The sequence below is a fragment of the Anabrus simplex genome, chromosome 6 (genome assembly GCF_040414725.1).
Source record: "Anabrus simplex isolate iqAnaSimp1 chromosome 6, ASM4041472v1, whole genome shotgun sequence".
In the NCBI taxonomy this organism is placed as follows: domain Eukaryota; kingdom Metazoa; phylum Arthropoda; class Insecta; order Orthoptera; family Tettigoniidae; genus Anabrus; species Anabrus simplex.
Genome location: NC_090270.1, coordinates 115,702,927 through 115,720,796, shown reverse-complemented (window position 1 = coordinate 115,720,796; position 17,870 = coordinate 115,702,927). Strand labels below are relative to the sequence as shown.

Below are 17,870 nucleotides of genomic sequence, written 5' to 3'. Positions count from 1 at the left end.
TTTAAAATGTCCACTATATTTTTTTCAAATCTCTCAGTGCAGAGGCTAAGGTTGATCTCACAAGGGACCATCAATTAATGTTAAGAAAACATGAAATCGATTTATACAACATCCAAAAGAGCACACTGAAGTATGTAAAACCCTCGAATATTACATCCTATCATGCATGTATCTACGAGTTACAGGGCAGTAAAGATGTGCAAGTGGGGGTCATCAGTGTCCAATCAGAGTGAAGTTATTTTGAACTGCTGGCGCGATGTAAGGAAAAGTGGGTGAGAGAGGTGAGACAGAGCACTGTGAGTGCAATGAACCAGATGAACATTGTACGCCTGTTGAACGACATATTCATTTCTTTTATATCATACCGCAGTAAGCACAACACTTGTAATTAATTTATACACGTTTTAACCCTCCAGTACTCGCGCGGAGTTTTGTCACACCAGTGCTCGCGCAAGGTAAAATATTACCCCATTCATTCATGTATATTTACTGTAACTTAAAAATGAAATTAAGCTCTTTTCATGACCACCTGACTAAGGGCCCTATAAATGAACAAAACACAATATAACTCCTATTCTTGCCATTAATATATACACCATGCAGAAAATAGGTATCTTGCATAACTTCAAAGCAGACAATTTCATTCATTATAACACTCGAGTTCATGTAATTTAAAAACTAGAAATATGAAAATCAATCACACTTCATTACTATTTGAACAATGACGTTTAGTCTATTTTAGTCACTATCGGTTTTCTTGTGGAGGCATTCTTCACACACGGTACTGAAATGGTCTTGTCACACGTAATTTTCACACAGCACACAAGAGTTTCCGCTTTTCCTGTCCCGACTTCTAGGACATAAAGCACATCGTCCGGATGATCCTGGTGTTTTTCTATTCAAGGGTGGAGTCTTCCTTACCATTTGAACACATTTTCAAGGCTTGCACACTGATACTGCGTAGCAAACTTCTTTGTGCCGCTCTAACAGCTATCCAAGGTTTCACCAGTTCCATTGCAATTGAGCTTTCTTCAATAAAAAAATTAAACAACGTGATTGGATCCATAACACCACGTGTTTTCAGCCTAGAGCCAGGCAAGTACGATGAAACTTCGTAGTGAGCACGAGTACGAATGTTATCAGGAGGCACTACGGTGCTCCATTTAGTCACCATCACGTCCATGTATGTAGTTTTGGGAGGGCCTGTTTGAAGCGTCGTCATTTTCACTCCCTGATGTATTGGCACAGTCCTCTTCAGGTAAGTCACTAACATTCTGTTCTATTACTTTCGATATTCAGTAATTAACAGCAGTTTTTATCCGGTCAGGGGTTGTAGGATTTAAAAAAAATAGAGCACGACTAAGTAGTATTGTAGTGTAGTCGTATATTAATTACCTTATTGTTGTGTACTATCCCAGACAATATATCCCTCCGTTCATTTCTTTCTTGCAAATAAAATATTTTATTTTTAATTTCATTTTTTTCCCCGTAAAGAATGGCTAAGGAGCGCGAGTGTACTTACTGTGGGTGTAGTGAGGCATTGAGGGGTATGAGGGAGGAGTTGGAAAGTTTGAGGGAGATTATTAGGATTCTCACAGAAGACAGGAAGGAAGATAGGACTCCCTCAAACAATGTACAGGTTACAGTAGGTGTACAAGAGGGAGGGGAAGGAAAGGGGGGAGTTGTAGAAGACAGGTGGTCTAATGTTCTAAGGGGAAGGAGATTGCAGGCTAAGGGCTCTATTCAGGATCAGAATTCAGGACAGGTGTCAGTACGAAATTGGCACGAGTCACTCCAGGTAGAACAACAGAGGGAAGATGAGGGACAGGGAACTGTTGCTGAGATGTGTGGAAGTAGGAGGAAGGGAAAAGGTAGGAAAGGGAAATGTAGAGTAGAGGATAGGAAAAGACAGGTGGAACAGGGTCAAGGGAAGGAGAAAAGAGAGGAGGAAGTAGCTTCTGCAGCAGTGAGAGAAGATAGGGCTGACCAGGAGGGGAGGGGATCAAATGAGGTGAGTAGGGTTGAGGCTCTGGTCATGGGGGATTCCATCGTTAGACACGTGGGGAAAGTGTGTGGAGGAAAGGGTACCAGGGTAGAGTGTTATCCAGGAATTAGGTTGAAGCAGATGTTGAGGAAAGTAGAAGAGAGGGAGGAGGGCAAGGAGAAGGTGGTAGTGTTTCACGTTGGTACCAACAACATAAGGCAAGCTGATATAAGTACCAACATAGTTGGAGATGTGTGGGATCTGGTAAATGCAGCACGGGTGAAGTTTAAGAAAGCGGAGATTGTTATTAGTGAAATACTGTGTAGAAGGGATACTGACTGGAGGGTGATTGGGGATTTAAATGAGACTATGGAGTGGGTATGTGGGAAACTGGGAGTGAAATTTCTAGATCCTAATGGGTGGGTAGGAGATAGGGATCTGTGCTCGGATGGCCTTCATTTAAAACGCAATGGTATGTATAAGTAAGGAAATTTGTTTGGAAGAGTAATAGGGAGGTACATTCAGAGAAACGGGATGGCCTAGGGAGCAGTGATAAGGGAACGGGGAACTGGAAATCAAGTAGGGATGACATAAAATTGTTAGTGTTGAACTGTAGAAGTATTGTAAGGAAAGGAATAGAATTAAGTAATTTAATAGATATATATTTACCAGATATTGTAATAGGAGTTGAATCATGGCTGAGAAATGATATAATGGATGCAGAAATTTTCTCGCGGCACTGGAGTGTGTATCGTAGAGATAGGATAGGAAGGGTGGGAGGGGGGGTGTTCATTCTGGTGAAAGAAGAATTTGTACGCTACGAAAAAGTTAAAGATGAGAGACATGAAATTCTAGGTGTAAGGCTCATTTCTAAAGATAATAGGCAACTTGATATATTTGGAGTGTACAGATCAGGAAAGGGTAGCACTGACGCAGATTCGGAATTATTTGATAGGATAGTCAGCTATGTGGGAAACGACATGAAAAGAAATATGACTGTAGCGGGAGATCTGAATTTGCCAGATGTCAATTGGGAAGGAAATGCGAACGACAGGAAGCATGACCAACAAATGGCAAATAAGTTAATATGGGAAGGACAGCTGATTCAGAAAGTGATGGAAACAACCAGAGGGAAAAATATCCTGGATGTGGTGCTGATAAAACCAGATGAGCTCTATAGGGAAACTGAAGTAATAGATGGTATTAGTGATCATGAAGCTGTTTTTGTGATAGTTAAAAATAAATGTGATAGAAAGGAAGGTCTTAAAAGTAGGACTGGTAGGCAGTACCATATGGCTGATAAAGCAGGCATGAGGCAGTTTCTAAAAAGTAACTATGATCGGTGGAAAACGGTAAATAAAAATGTAAACAGACCCTGGGATGGGTTTAAAGAAATTGTTGAGGAATGCGAAAACAGGTTTGTACCATTAAGGGTGGTAAGGAATGGTAAAGACCCATCTTATTATAATAGAGAAATAAAGAGACTAAGAAGGAGGTGCAGACTGGAAAGGGTGGTAGAAATGGTTATGGAAGTAAGGAGAAATTGAAGGAACTTACTAGAAAACTGAATCTAGCAAAGAAGGCAGCTAAGGATAACATGATGGCAAGCATAACTGGCAGTCATACGAATTTTAGTGAAAAACGGAAGGGTATGTATAGGTATTTTAAGGCAGAAACAGGTTCCAAGAAGGACATTCCAGGAATAATTAATGAACAAGGGGAGTGTGTATGTGAGGATCTTTAAAAGGCAGAAGTATTCAGTCAGCAATATGTAAAGATTGTTGGTTACAAGGATAATGTCGAGATAGAGGAGGAGACTAAGGCCAGAGAAGTAATAAAATTTACATATGATAACAATGACATTTACAATAAGATACAAAAGTTGAAAACTAGAAAAGCAGCTGGAATTGATCAGATTTCTGGGGATATACTAAAGACAATGGGTTGGGATATAGTACCATATCTGAAGTACTTATTTGATTATTGTTTGGTCGGAGGAGCTATACCAGATGAATGGAGAGTTGCTATAGTAGCCCCTGTGTATAAAGGAAAGGGTGATAGACATAAAGCTGAAAATTACAGGCCAGTAAGTTTGACATGCATTGTATGTAAGCTTCGGGAAGGCATTCTTTCTGATTATATTAGACATGTTTGTGAAATTAATAACTGGTTCGATAGAAGGCAATTCGGTTTTAGGAAAGGTTATTCCACTGAAGCTCAACTTGTAGGATTCCAGCAAGATATAGCAGATATCTTGGATTCTGGAGGTCAAATGGACTGTATCGCGATTGACCTGTCTAAAGCATTTGATAGGGTGGATCATGGGAGACTACTGGCAAAAATGAGTGCAAATGGACTAGACAAAAGAGTGACTGAATGGGATGCTATATTTCTAGAAAATAGATCTCAGAGAATTAAGAGTAGGTGAAGCTTTATCAGACCCTGTAATAATTAAGAGGGGAATTCCTCAAGGCAGTATTATCGGACCTGTATGTTTTCTTATATATATAAATGATATGAGTAAAGGAGTGGAATCGGAGAAGGCTTTTTGCGGATGATGTTATTCTCTATAGAGAGATAAATAAGTTACAAGATTATGAGCAACTGCAACGTGACCTTGAAAATGTTGTGAGATGGACAGCAGGCAATGGTATGTTGATAAACGGGATTAAAAGTCAGGTTGTGACTTTCACAAATAGGAAAAGTCCTCTCAGTTTTAATTACTGCGTTGATGGGGTGAAAGTTCCTTTTGGGGATCATTGTAAGTATCTAGATGTTAATATAAGGAAAGATCTTCATTGGGATAATCACATAAATGGGATTGTAAATAAAGGATACAGATCTCTGCACATGGTTATGAGGGTGTTTAAGGGTTGTAGTAAGGACGTAAAAGAGAGTGCATATAAGTCTCTGGTAAGACCCCAACTAGAGTATGGTTCCAGTGTATGGGACCCTCACCAGGATTACCTGATTCAAGAACTGGAAAAAATCCAAAGAAAAGCAGTTCGATTTGTTCTGGGTGATTTCCGACAAAAGAGTAGCGTTACAAAAATGTTGCAATGTTTGGGTTGGGAAGAATTGAGAGAAAGAAGAAGAGCTGCTCGACTAAGTGGTAAGTGATATAGATGTTGATTCCCATACGGAATCTGAAATATTTGTCCTGAATGAGTAAATTTATAATACCAACATAAATGGTCCGTTATTGGACATTATAAATTTTCCAGCTAACTCATTCTTGGTTGCCACCGTTCCGCCCTCGTGTGCTAGGGTGGGCTCATCAGTTGGTACCTAGCACACCTACCAATACGCTGGCTAGTGCATACCGTGGAGGCCACTGCGTAGGCTAACTGGAGCCACCGGCAGTGCCAATGCACTAAGAGACTTTGTCTCATTATCAAAAATTGATGCCTGCTTGGCCATCAGATGATATAGATGTTGATTCCTATAGGGAATCTGAAATATTTGTCCTGAATGAGTAAATTTATAATACCAATATAAATGGTCCATTATTGGACATTATAAATTTTCCAGCTAACTTATTCTTGGTTGCCAGCGTTTCGCCAAGCAGGCATCCATTTTTGATAATGAGACAAAGTCTCTTAGTGCATTGGCACTGCCGGTGGCTCCAGTTAGCCTACGCAGTGGCCTCCACGGTATGCACTAGCCAGCGTATTGGTAGGTGTGCTAGGTACCAACTGAAGAGCCCACCCTAGCACACGAGGGCGAAACGCTGGCAACCAAGAATGAGTTAGCTGGAAAATTTATGATGTCCAATAACGGACCATTTATATTGGTATTAAGTGGTATGTTCCGAGCTGTCAGTGGAGAGATGGCGTGGAATGACATTAGTAGACGAATAAGTTTGAATGGCGTTTATAAAAGTAGGAAAGATCACAATATGAAGATTAAGTTGGAATTCAAGAGGACAAACTGGGGCAAATATTCATTTATAGGAAGGGGAGTTAGGGATTGGAATAACTTACCAAGGGAGATGTTCAATAAATTTCCAATATCTTTGAAATCATTTAGGAGAAGGCTAGGAAAGCAACAGATAGGGAATCTTGCCACCTGGGCGACTGCCCTAAATGCAGATTAGTATTGATTGATTAAGAGTGAATCATGTTCTGATGTTTCTATGTTTCTACATTGTCTTATTCACCGTTGTCTTCTGAATCCACTAAACCTTCGTCAGATAATTCAGAAAGGAGTTGACGAATTCGTTCCTGGTCCTTGCTAATGTTCCCACCTATATCACGACTCATATTTACCGTCTACGCTATAGTAACTAGTCGTTCTCACAATAAACACACACGCAAGAATGAAAATTAACAAAACATGAGTCTGCCAATTTACATCCGCCAGTGCTCGCATGGGGCAATATGATACCCCAGTCAACTTTGGGCCACTGCCGGAATTGTACTGACGCACGAATATTTATGACAGACAGCTCAGGAGGCACCACACAGTGTCCTTGAAAGGTACACAACAGCCCAATTTACTGTCCGAGACAGAAAAATATCGGCAGCCCTTTTTCCAAAGGTTGGGGTAATTTATTACCCCGCGCGAGTACTGGAGGGCTAAAGACACAATTAAATACTAACCTGCGGTTGTGTTAAAATCGCACGAGGGATAAAAATATTCAAGGAAAACTTTTAAACACTGTATGTATGAGTACAGTAGAACCCCAATTATACGTTCCCGGAAACTACGTTTTCCTGTATTATTCGTTTAAATTACGTGGTCCCGCGAGCATCCTAATTAAAGCACGTTGTAAAAATCCTGCATTATCCGTTCCTTGAAGAAACGATTTTCCAGATCAACCGTCCAGAAATTTCAGTCCCATCAACGCTAAATCCTCGATCACACGTTTTCCAAGAAACTGTATCTTATGAAAGGACAGTTATGGCACACTTACGGATCTTGGTGTTGATGTCCCGTCATTCTGGTAATTTGAAGAAGTACTGTTCTGGAAAAGCGATCGGCAGTGAACTTGCATAAGGGATCGTCTTAGCATTGCATTCGGGTAGTATTGTTTAGAGAATCCTCGGAAATCCTAAAGCAGAGTGTGCCCTTGACAATTGGAATGAGGCAGAGCGTATTTTGATAGCTCTATTTGAAGACGGAACAAGTTTCGTCAAATGTTCGTACTTGCAAAACATCTACATTATGTCCAGGTTAAATGTTTATTTCTTTACTTTTTTACAGTAGAGTGTGTCGCCGAACAGGTTTTCGGCATTTCCCTCAGGGCACTGTATAGTCACTGGGCTTTCAGGCAGAAATCGAAACTGCTCCTTCTTAAGTAACACAAATTTAGTATTTTAATGTTATCGTATACGATTATGTTATCGAGACCAGAAAAGATGTTGCACCTTACATAAGTACATAAAGCCATGGGAGGTTTTGGGATTGCGTATTACTGTTTTCGTTCTAATATAAGACTGGGAATAGCACGTTTTTGTGTTAAAATGTTATAAAAGCTGCAATCATTTTATTTGTGCACGTTACATTTAAAAACTTTGTATCTCGCACTCGTACCGACTTGTACAGCAAGCATGCTTTCCAGCTGAGTACAAGGTCACGAATAATCGTAATTTCGGAAGTGTTAATGATATTTTTTCTCTTTCCAATTTGATTGTGATTAGTGACAGGCAGAACTAAATGTAATGCATCCGAGAACTTGAGGATTGATTCTTTCGAAACCATATTCTCGCATTCAACATAACCGTTAAAAGTCGATGTAGGCCTAATTTACGTGGTACAAGATTTCCATAAACTGGCTAGGAACAGTATACCATTGGCCAAATTACAATGGAAGATTTAACAAAAAAGGATTTTGTCATGATATTGGACGCTTTTGTACCATGTGCTTTATTTTATTAGATTAGAGAATGAAAAACTACTTGTGGTCGATTGTTGTTTGGATTGGCATTACAGATACTGGATTTTTCGAAGAATTTGGCTGATCAAAGTTGCTGAACTGAAAGAAGTTTTCAAAGGAATATGATGAAGTTTTCAGAGGAAACTGACGAAGTTTCCCCGGTAAAACTGAATGTAAAGTTTCGAGATTTTTAAGTCGTGTACAGGTAATTAACGTTTGAAGCCAGCCCCACGGTCTAACTTGCCTGCCTCTCACTCGGAGGCCAGGTCAGCATTTTTACCTGGATATGAGGGGTGGTTCCAGGTTCAGTCATTCTATGATTACCTTTAATTGAGGAACTATTTAGTGGTGATATGGCGACTCCGGTCTAGAGAGCTAGGAATAACGGCCAAGAGGATTCGTCACACTGACCATGCGCCACCTCGTATCTGCAGGCCTTCGGACCGAGGGTGGTCGCTTGGTAGGCGAAAGGCTCATTGGGGCTGTAGTTTGGTTTGGTTTAGGGGCGTTGTAAGATTATAAGTATACATATTTCATTTTTGTCTCGTTTAGCCAAATTGTTGATGGTTTATTCGTTCCCGGATTTTTCGTTTTCCCGTGTTGCACGTTTTTTTTCCGGGGTCCCTCCAAAAACGGAGAATCGAGGTTCCACTGTATCTACTGATTAAACAATTACATACTCACAAATAATGTGGCAGTCATGTTTAATTCCATTCAGTATATTCAACCTCCTGTGAATGATAATGGAAACTAAGAAAAAATGTTCGAAACACAATAGCTTCTTGCACCAGCTACATTTGAGTAAAGAAAGCTGATCACAATTATTATTGTCCTCCGTATTCGCAAGTAACAGTTCCTTTCCTAATACAATAGTCTGTGCTATATACAAAAGTTTAATTCATGCTAGTTAGGCCCACTAATTTCCACCCATGTCTATGTGACAAACGGAAGCACGGTGAATATTCTTGACTGTAGATAAATGACATGCATTTGATAATATTGTTACGCTGTTGCAAATTCACATCGATAATGACATAATGAAATGAAAGATATGTCAGTCCATTATTTTGAACATTCGGAAAAAATGCCTGTCTAACGGTTGTAATTCAGAAGTTTTTTGCTGGAATGATTTGCACTTTAAACTTTTCAGGTTCATAGTTATTTAATGAAAGTAGTTCATGTATTAAATTATCTTTGTGAGGCGCCCAGGATTTCAACAGTAAACAGTTCGATAGACCAGTGTGAGGTAAATATGTCAAATCCAGAAAAATACAGAAATTTTGTTTTGGTCATTTTTCCAGATTCTGACCACTGCACAATTACATTAGGGGCTTTAAACATACCATGCTGGACAGCTTTACTTGGAGGCTTTGATTCCTGCAGTAAGATAAAGAGACAGGTTAGGAGACTTCCCATGCATGATACAATTGGCATAATTGTGAATGAATGTGTCTGTGCGTTTTATGATTTGTATAACACCACACAATATCTTCTTACCACGGCGATCAAGTGTTCTCCCGAAATGCGATTCTTTATTAATGCCAGATTGATCTGCATTATATACATTGTCTCTTCTCTCCAGGAATGCAGAATGTTTCATCTTCTTTTTGTGTGACAAACTGTGTAATGTTTTGTGATCCTATGTGAAAACGCTGCTTGAAATTCCATACCCATGTTACACTTGCTGGCGAAGGTAAATCAAGTGATTTGGCTTCTTCACAGGCCCATTTTTGTAAGTTCATATCATGCACTATCAAACTGTTTGTGCAAGCTTCCATAAATTTCGTATAAACACCAACTCGTACAACTGCTAATATTTGTGACTGTTAAACTAGAAGATGGCTAGCCAATAGAATCTGCTTTTGCAATATCTTCCTTAAAACGGTACAACTGCTTCTCGTGCTTCAATCGAGTTCCATTATAAGTAAGGAAATGTTTGCTTTGGCTTCCGCTTCTCTGCAGTCAACCACGTGTTTATAATCTTTCTTTTTTCTTCCAATGACCATTCTACTTTGTTTTTCCGGGTTTTGTAGACCTTCTGATGTTGATTCCTGTTTTGATGACGGTGAAGTAGATTCTCCTGATGGAGATTTGTATTCGTCGGGCACTAACACTGTTTCAAATACTCGTTTGTGTTCATTAATATCTTAAGTCTGCGTATATATTATTTCTGTATCAGACTCTTATGTCTACTAAATACTGAAACATTGTCTCATCTTCTTTGCTTAAAACAGAGAGCTGGAAATTTGTTCCTTTAAAGTGATTACGCAACGCATTCACTACGTTAAGAGGGTTCAATTTTGTAAGTAGTAGAAGCTTACTTTGGAACAACCCGTACCCAACACACGATATCTCACTGCACTCACATTGCTGTCTTCCCCCCCTCTCGCCTGCTTCCACTTACATCACACCAGCAGTTCAAAATAACTTCACTCCGATTGGACACTGACCACCCAAACACCTTTAACGCCTTGTAACTTGTAGATACGCCAGCCAGATATTGTTACTAAAATTAAGCAGGGAAGAATTAGGTGGGCCGGTCATGTTCAGAGAATGGCAGAAACCTGCACCGTTAAAAAGGTGTTTATAGGAAAACTTGATGGAAGGAGGAGGAGAGGAAGACCCAGGAAAAGATGGATTGATGATATTGAGTATGACCTTAGAAAGTTAGGAGTTAAAAGGTTGCAGAAGAAAAGCTGAGGACCAAGATGAATGGAGGCAGGTGATAAAGGAGGCCAAGGACCTACAAGGACTGTAGCGCCGACCAGTAAGTAAGTAACTAAGTAAGTAACTTGTAGATACATGCACGATACGATGTAATATTAGAGGGTTTTACATATTTCAGTGTGCTCTTTTGAATCGTGTATAAATCGGTTTCAAGTTTTCTTATCATTGATTGATGGTCCCTTGTCAGTCTGTGATGATGGGTGTTCCTTAGTAATTCTCCTTTGCGGTAGTATCACTAACACATGACCAACAGTTTCATTCCTACCACAGTCTGGATGACTGCAGCGGATTGTGCCAGGACATCTACCAGGAACTGCTCAAACTGCAGAGGTATTGAATGACATTTTGAAAGTGTTTGTCATTCGGAGTTTGATGATTCTTTTCAGTTACTTATCTAGATGTTTGCTTTAGGGTGATTGGCATAAACTTCAAAGTCTTTCCCTCTTAAAGAGTGCAGTGTCCATGTGCAGAAGCTTTGTTCTCATAGTAGTTTACGAATTCGTTGACCAGTCAAAGGATTATTAGTATCACCATTATCGAACTTCAATACTGTATTTTTTTCCTGCCCGTAAGTCGCTGATAGCGTAAAGATGACCATCTCTCACACGAAGTAGACGGTTGCAGATAATGAAGTTTTGTACAGGAGCTTCCTGCTTAGCTTGCATAAAACCTAAAAGTATAAGCAATGATACTGATCAAGATTTCAAAATAATATACAGTAGAACCTCGATAATTCGAAATCAGTTAATTCAAAATCCCGCCTAATTCGAAGAAGCTCTCATTCCCGGAAACATGAGATACAGTTTTGCATGTTATTTCAATTGTTTAATTCGAAATACGAATAATTCGTAATTCGCAGTACAATGTCGGCCCCATTACCAAAATTCAGACTTTTAATTTGAAACTGCCTTTACATTTTAAAACAATAATATGTTACAGAGTAATTTCAACTCGAAATTTATCCGCTCCGCGTCATAATGGAACGCGCGTTCCGGAACATGGAGGGGTAGCTTTCCGCACTTACACTCACTTTGGTGGGTCTACAGTACGCTTCATGGTTGCTAAGTTGAATGAAATCGGAATTATTTTGTATTCAACCTTTTAAGGAACGCCGTAATATCACGCGGAAAAACAGAATCCGTGAACACTGGCGATGCCGACAGTTGAAAAACAAAACGTGGCTTATATAGTAGATTCGTAGGCACCGAACAATATTGTCATTACCGATGAAACTGCATTGCTTTATTTTAATGCGAGCCCAAATGGTCTTATGGTTTTAAAGGAGAAATTGCCAGCTGGGAAATCATACAATGGTGAAGGATGGGGGTCATAGTAGTGCGTTGCAATGCACATGGAAGCGAGAAACTTTATCCCCTCGTCATAGGAAAGTTCGATAAGCACAATGTTTTTTTTTTTTTTTTTTTTTTTTTTTTTTTTTTTTTTTTTTTTTTTGCTATGGGCTTTACGTCGCACCGACACAGATAGATCTTATGGCGACGATGGGATAGGAAAGGCCTAGGAGTTGGAAGGAAGCGGCCGTGGCCTTAATTAAGGTACAGCCCCAGCATTTGCCTGGTGTGAAAATGGGAAACCACGGAAAACCATTTTCAGGGCTGCCGATAGTGGGATTCGAACCTACTATCTCCCGGATGCAAGCTCACAGCCGCGCGCCTCTACACGCACGGCCAACTCGCCCGGTACACAATGTTTTAAGGGCGTCAGGCACTTTCCATACCAGTACAAAGCATCTGAAAAAGCAAACAGTAGAGAAATCCAAAAAATAATGCATTTGCACAGGGGAACCGGCATCATTTATCCTCGTCTTTGAATTGTGCTATTTTTTTTCTTTCGTTGCGTGAGGTTATGTTTGTCAGTGGTTTATCGAAGTGCATATTTGAACATTGTAAATGCACCTTGTTGGATACATTTCGGAAATAGCTTTTTCCATGGCATTTGAAAGGTTTAAACTGTGAATTGAGGTGACTGCATGTATTAATGGGTCTTAGAATACTTTGTGATGCGGCAAGCATACCTGCCAACTTTTAGAAATCAAAAATAGGAAGATTTTTTAATTCTTGGATTTCATCAAGTGTATTGCGCCACGGTCTCGGTAAAAAGAGGACAAGATAAAAGGCATACATATCTACAGTTACAATGCGAATTAACCATTACATTTAAAATCTTAAACTAAGAAAACACAAACGATTGCAAGAAAACGTACCTAATAATCATTCTAATTTATGACACATACATACGAATAGTAACATTTAGACAGATAAGTCAAGAACTGACTACAACTTACAAAATGGTGAAGAATATACACATGTAGGTGATACAGAGACTGCTGTGTTTACTTGTTTAGCATTGATTCAACAATGCACTGTCATACTGCTGCTCATAACACTTTCCACTTAGACTTGATTTGACCACCAAGAGTTTACTGAGATTTTCGTCATTCAGAGATGATCGGAAGTGTGTCCTCGTCTTTTTTACCTGGCTGAACAATCTTTCACACTCGGCATTGCTGTGTTGAATTGTCAATATTGAGAGCATTACTTTTGCGATTCTATCATATTTGAAACACCCATCTGCACCTCGTATATCCCCTATAGCAGACCAAGAACAATCTACTCTTTCTCCTTGCACAACAGACAATGGTAAATCCTCCACTTGGAGAGCACAAAACTGGCACTGTAACGCATCCATTGCTTCTTGTTCATCTTCACCATCTTTCACTGGCAATATAACAGGAAACTTTGAAACAAAATACTTTACAGCATTGAAGGAAGAAGCCTGCAAAGAATTTATCTGAGCTACTTGAGCATTAACAAAAACATCACTATTCAAATTAAATTTATGAATAATATAATCACAAACTGCAATAAAATAGTTCCTGACGTGCAAATAAAAGTTTTTCTTCTCCTCAGGTGCCAGATTTTCTACAAGACGAGATGTTGAACAGCCAATTACTAAATCATCATCCGCTTTGTGATTCTCTCTCGTGTGATAGACCACTTCTAAAACTGTAGGATATTTTTTTATAACCACTGGCTTAACAAACCTACACAGAATGTCCCTCAACATATCCGTCAGCATTGATCTTATGACATGAATCTGAGGTACTTGCGAATGAAGAACTTTATTAGTTTTCTCAAATGTAGGGATGATAAATGCCAGAAATGAGCAAAATGCTTTATTAAAGTTTGAAGACAGAAAAAGAAATAGTCTCTCCTCTCGTGAAATACTGGCAGTGCAACTAGACTCCTTTATTTTCTTCACAGATGAGGATGAACTACTCTCAGCCTTCCTTTTCCCAGAAATAACAGAAGCTTGGTCTTGTACTCTACTGACACAAGGACCACGTTCCATTTCGGTATCTTCATGTGCCTTTAGCTTGGGAATTTGGAAATACTTCAGAGATGTGTCTGTGCCATTGGACTGCTTTACTTCATCCTTAAAAAAACTCTGAAGTGGCTCCCACTCTGAAATCAATCTTTCCAAACATTTCCCCAAGGATAACCAGCGTGTACACACATGCTTTAATATTTTTCTAACATCAGTTTGGTACAAAGCTTGATACATTTTGAGATGATCTTTTCTCTTTGAGCTTTTGTCTAAATAATAATAAATATCAATTAGCATCTGATCAATTTTGACAGGAAGGGAGTCTGCACCCTTCATGACATTAAATGACATGGGCATCTCATAATAATAATGTTTTCGCACTGCTCTCTTAGTTTAGCAGCAACACCGTTTTTTCTTCCCATCATAACAGGAGCATTATCTGTGCTAACAGCTATACAGTTTGCCATCGGAACGTCATATCTTTTCAGAACATCCAGGAGCAAATTAGCAATTAGTAGAATTGCCTTCCAAATTTTCCATGGATAGCAAACGATTTTCAATCTTTTTCAATTCTTTGTTGAAAAACGAGACGACGATAGGATAGAGCTTACTATCTTTATCATTGCTACCATCAGTTGAAATCGCAAAAGGTTCAGACTTTAAAGTCTGAATCACTTGACTATCTGCATCACGGGACATTTCATTAATTATGGCAGATGCTTTTTGTTCTAGAACACGCATATTTCTTCGCAATGTCTGAATCTGGGAACATCTTTCTGAACAATGGGCCTGCGTGGTCCGAACAAGACAATGCAAGGTTATGTTCGACAATGAACGCCTTGAACAAACATTCTGCTCGAGTGACTGCATCATCTTCCTTCCCACCTACAAAAAAATTACTTAATTTTTTGTTCCTTTCGAGACAGCTAGCACTATCTTTGTGTTTCTGTGTGACACTGTGGGCTACAATATCTGTTTTCCCTCCATGTGAGATATTAATATCACACCGACACACGGAACAAAATGCATAATAGTTTCCTTTATTAGACTGTAAAATGAACGGAAATTAAGTTTTATAGGTATCCCTGAACACTTAGAGATAACGTTTGTTATGTTTTGTAGTCATCATGTGAAGAGAAAATACCACAAACTGTCACAGACAACTCTCTGAAATACATTGAAGTCATTAAAATTATGAACTCTGGTCAACACAAAAGCACTGAAATACGCGAAACTACCACATACAAAACAAATCAATATGTCTCGTACATTATTAACATATGATTTCCACAGGGGGAAAAGCACAGAACCGCAAGAAAAAACACGTTGTCTAAAACTCCACCGAAACTACGCACAGAAACAAGCGCGCGAACCACACAATAACAAACTCACTCTTTCATGCCGATCAACGGAGTCCCTAGTGGTCGCTAGTGCGCATGACCTTCTCTGACTCGTAAGACGATTGCCGTCCCGAATTCCCACCTGAAACAGCACATACGCTCCTGTAGTGAGCGGGAAATATGATACACGAAGCCGACGGATGATCCGCCCGCGAAATAAAGCATCAAATACCGGTAAATATGCTTTAAAATGAGGTTGCGGAAATTACACAAACACATAAGAATTCGTCCTAGGGGAAGAGTACTGACCATACTGGAGGTTATACTGGTCAAAAATAGGAAGAAATAAAAATAAATCGGAAAACCGGAAGATGAGTTAAAAATCGGAAAGTTTCCGGGTAAATCGGAAGGGTTGGCAGGTATGGGCAAGTGTTTACATTTCTGAAGTACGAGAGAAGTGCCATGGCGGGAAACCGTACAAGGATAGAGTCATAAGAAAGTTCGATTTTAAGAGCATCGGGTACTTTCTGTGTAAATACAAGGCATCTAAAATGCATACAGTATAGTAATCCAATTAATAAAGCACTTGCACATGGGAGCCAGCATAGATTTCTCCTCGCCTTTGAATCGTGCTTTTTTCTTTCTTTCGTTGCGTGAGGTTACGTTTACCAGCGAGAAATCCGAGTGCATTATTTGAATACTGTAAATGCACCTTCTTGGATACATTTTGGAAATAGTTCCTTTTTAATGGCATTTGAAAGGTATAAACTGTGAATCAAGGTTAACTGCATGCAGTAACGGGCCTTAGAATATTTTGTAACGCGGCAATGGTCGGTACTTCTGAATTGCGAATTGGCGGTTAATTCGAAATCACGTAATTCGAAGTCCGATTTTTTAGTCCCAACGACTTCGAATTAACGAGGTTTTACTGTATTGCCAATAACATTATGGACTCCATACTCAACCTTTTATAATCATTTAACTCGAGTGATTAAAATTTTGCACACATTTCCTTGTTCATTGTGTTCTTTTTCTGATTAGACTCATAATCCTCTTTTGACTTGATTTAACCACATAATCCACCTTCCTGTTTCAGATAGTTTCATGCACTCATTTCTTAGATGTGTTCTTTCCTGTTATTTGATTAGTTTAGCTGCAGATGATCAGATTCTTGATCGAAACTAGTACTAAGACGATAAGAACTTTGAATGAATACACGAGTTAATTTCAATAATCTCAATATGATGTACGTTTCTACCATTTTACTGTCTCAGGAAGTTGCTCTTCCTTTCTAGTTTTAGTTTTAGAACAAGAGAATATTCCCTCCAAAAATATTCATTTCAAGGGAAATAACTGCAGAATATAATAAACTGAACACTCTCCTGTACTAGTAATAAGAATTAAATTAGCACTAACCTATAATTGGTAGCTTCAGGAAGACGGCGGTCTGAGCGGTAACATATAACTTCTAATCCAAAACGATTGTCACCAGCGCTCTCTTCCATGAAAGCCTGACACATCATTGAGAAGGAGATGTATGGATAAAAAAAAGACATTCCCATTTTTGCCTCATAAAGAGAAGAAACTAATAAATCCCAAACAACTTTGAAAAATGAGAAATGGTGTACAGGGAATGAAACTACATGAACGCTGAAATTATTAAAGCACAAAAGCCGTGGTTTAGAAATGGGAACTTCTAGTCTTTCCCAAACCATAGGTTCTCCTTCCAACGGTGAACTCTGCCACACACTAAGACGAGCTTGTGGACCAAATCTCTCTACAATCTCTTCATAGTCCGGAACAGGTAAGGTAATCCGTACCTAAACACAAAATTAAAAAAAAAAATTATTAGAAAACACTGAGACATGAATGGATCAAAAATTATCAAAATCTGTTTACAAGATGACAAAGTATGAGTTTATGATAATGATATGCAACTGGCATCTCTTTAACTCCTATTAAGCTAAAGAGTGGTGGTGATCAATTCTTACTTCCCCCAAAAAAATAACATACCAGTAAATTTACTAACATACCAGTATATCTACTAACTGTCAGTCTCTGTCATATGGAAAGTGTTTTGGCCTTGAGAGGCTAATCAGCATTGTCCAACCAAGCAGCCACTATGTCAATGTGTTACCCTCACCCATTCAATGTGGTATAATCAGTAAAAAATGTCAGTCTGTCACATATCACTTATGCCAATCCAAAATATTTTTACTTCAAAATAATAACTGCAATGGAAACAGAGTATAGGTCTCCCAGCATTCAGAATGGAGAGGAGAACCAAAGAAAAAAATCACAAGATACAATGTTATTAAAAGTTCTAAGAATGTTTTCCAACAAAAACCAAATTTCAAATTTCCTGTCAATTTTTAACAAAATATCAGTCTCAATGTCCCTTAAGTACCTTTAAACATAAACCATATCCACTTTTTCAATGATTCGATCTCTCAATTACACACAAGATAAGAATTAAAGCAATTACAACGCATAGACTCTACTAAGATGTAGGAAAACTAAAAATTAACTTGCTTCCCATTACAAATAATTTTTCTGCCTCACAAAGAAAAAAAAAAGAAATGTTCAAATCAACATG

At 38.9% G+C, this 17,870-nt stretch overlaps 1 protein-coding gene across 1 annotated transcript in view; it reads right to left on the bottom strand.

Moving 5' to 3' along the window:
- Window positions 1-17,870, bottom strand: part of LOC136875527 (uncharacterized) — a 161,383-nt gene that overhangs the window by 100,110 nt on the left and 43,403 nt on the right. The window contains exon 4 of the mRNA XM_067149075.2: window positions 16,691-17,094. Coding sequence (XP_067005176.1) covers window positions 16,691-17,094 — 404 coding nt within the window. The remainder of the gene's footprint in view (window positions 1-16,690; window positions 17,095-17,870) is intronic.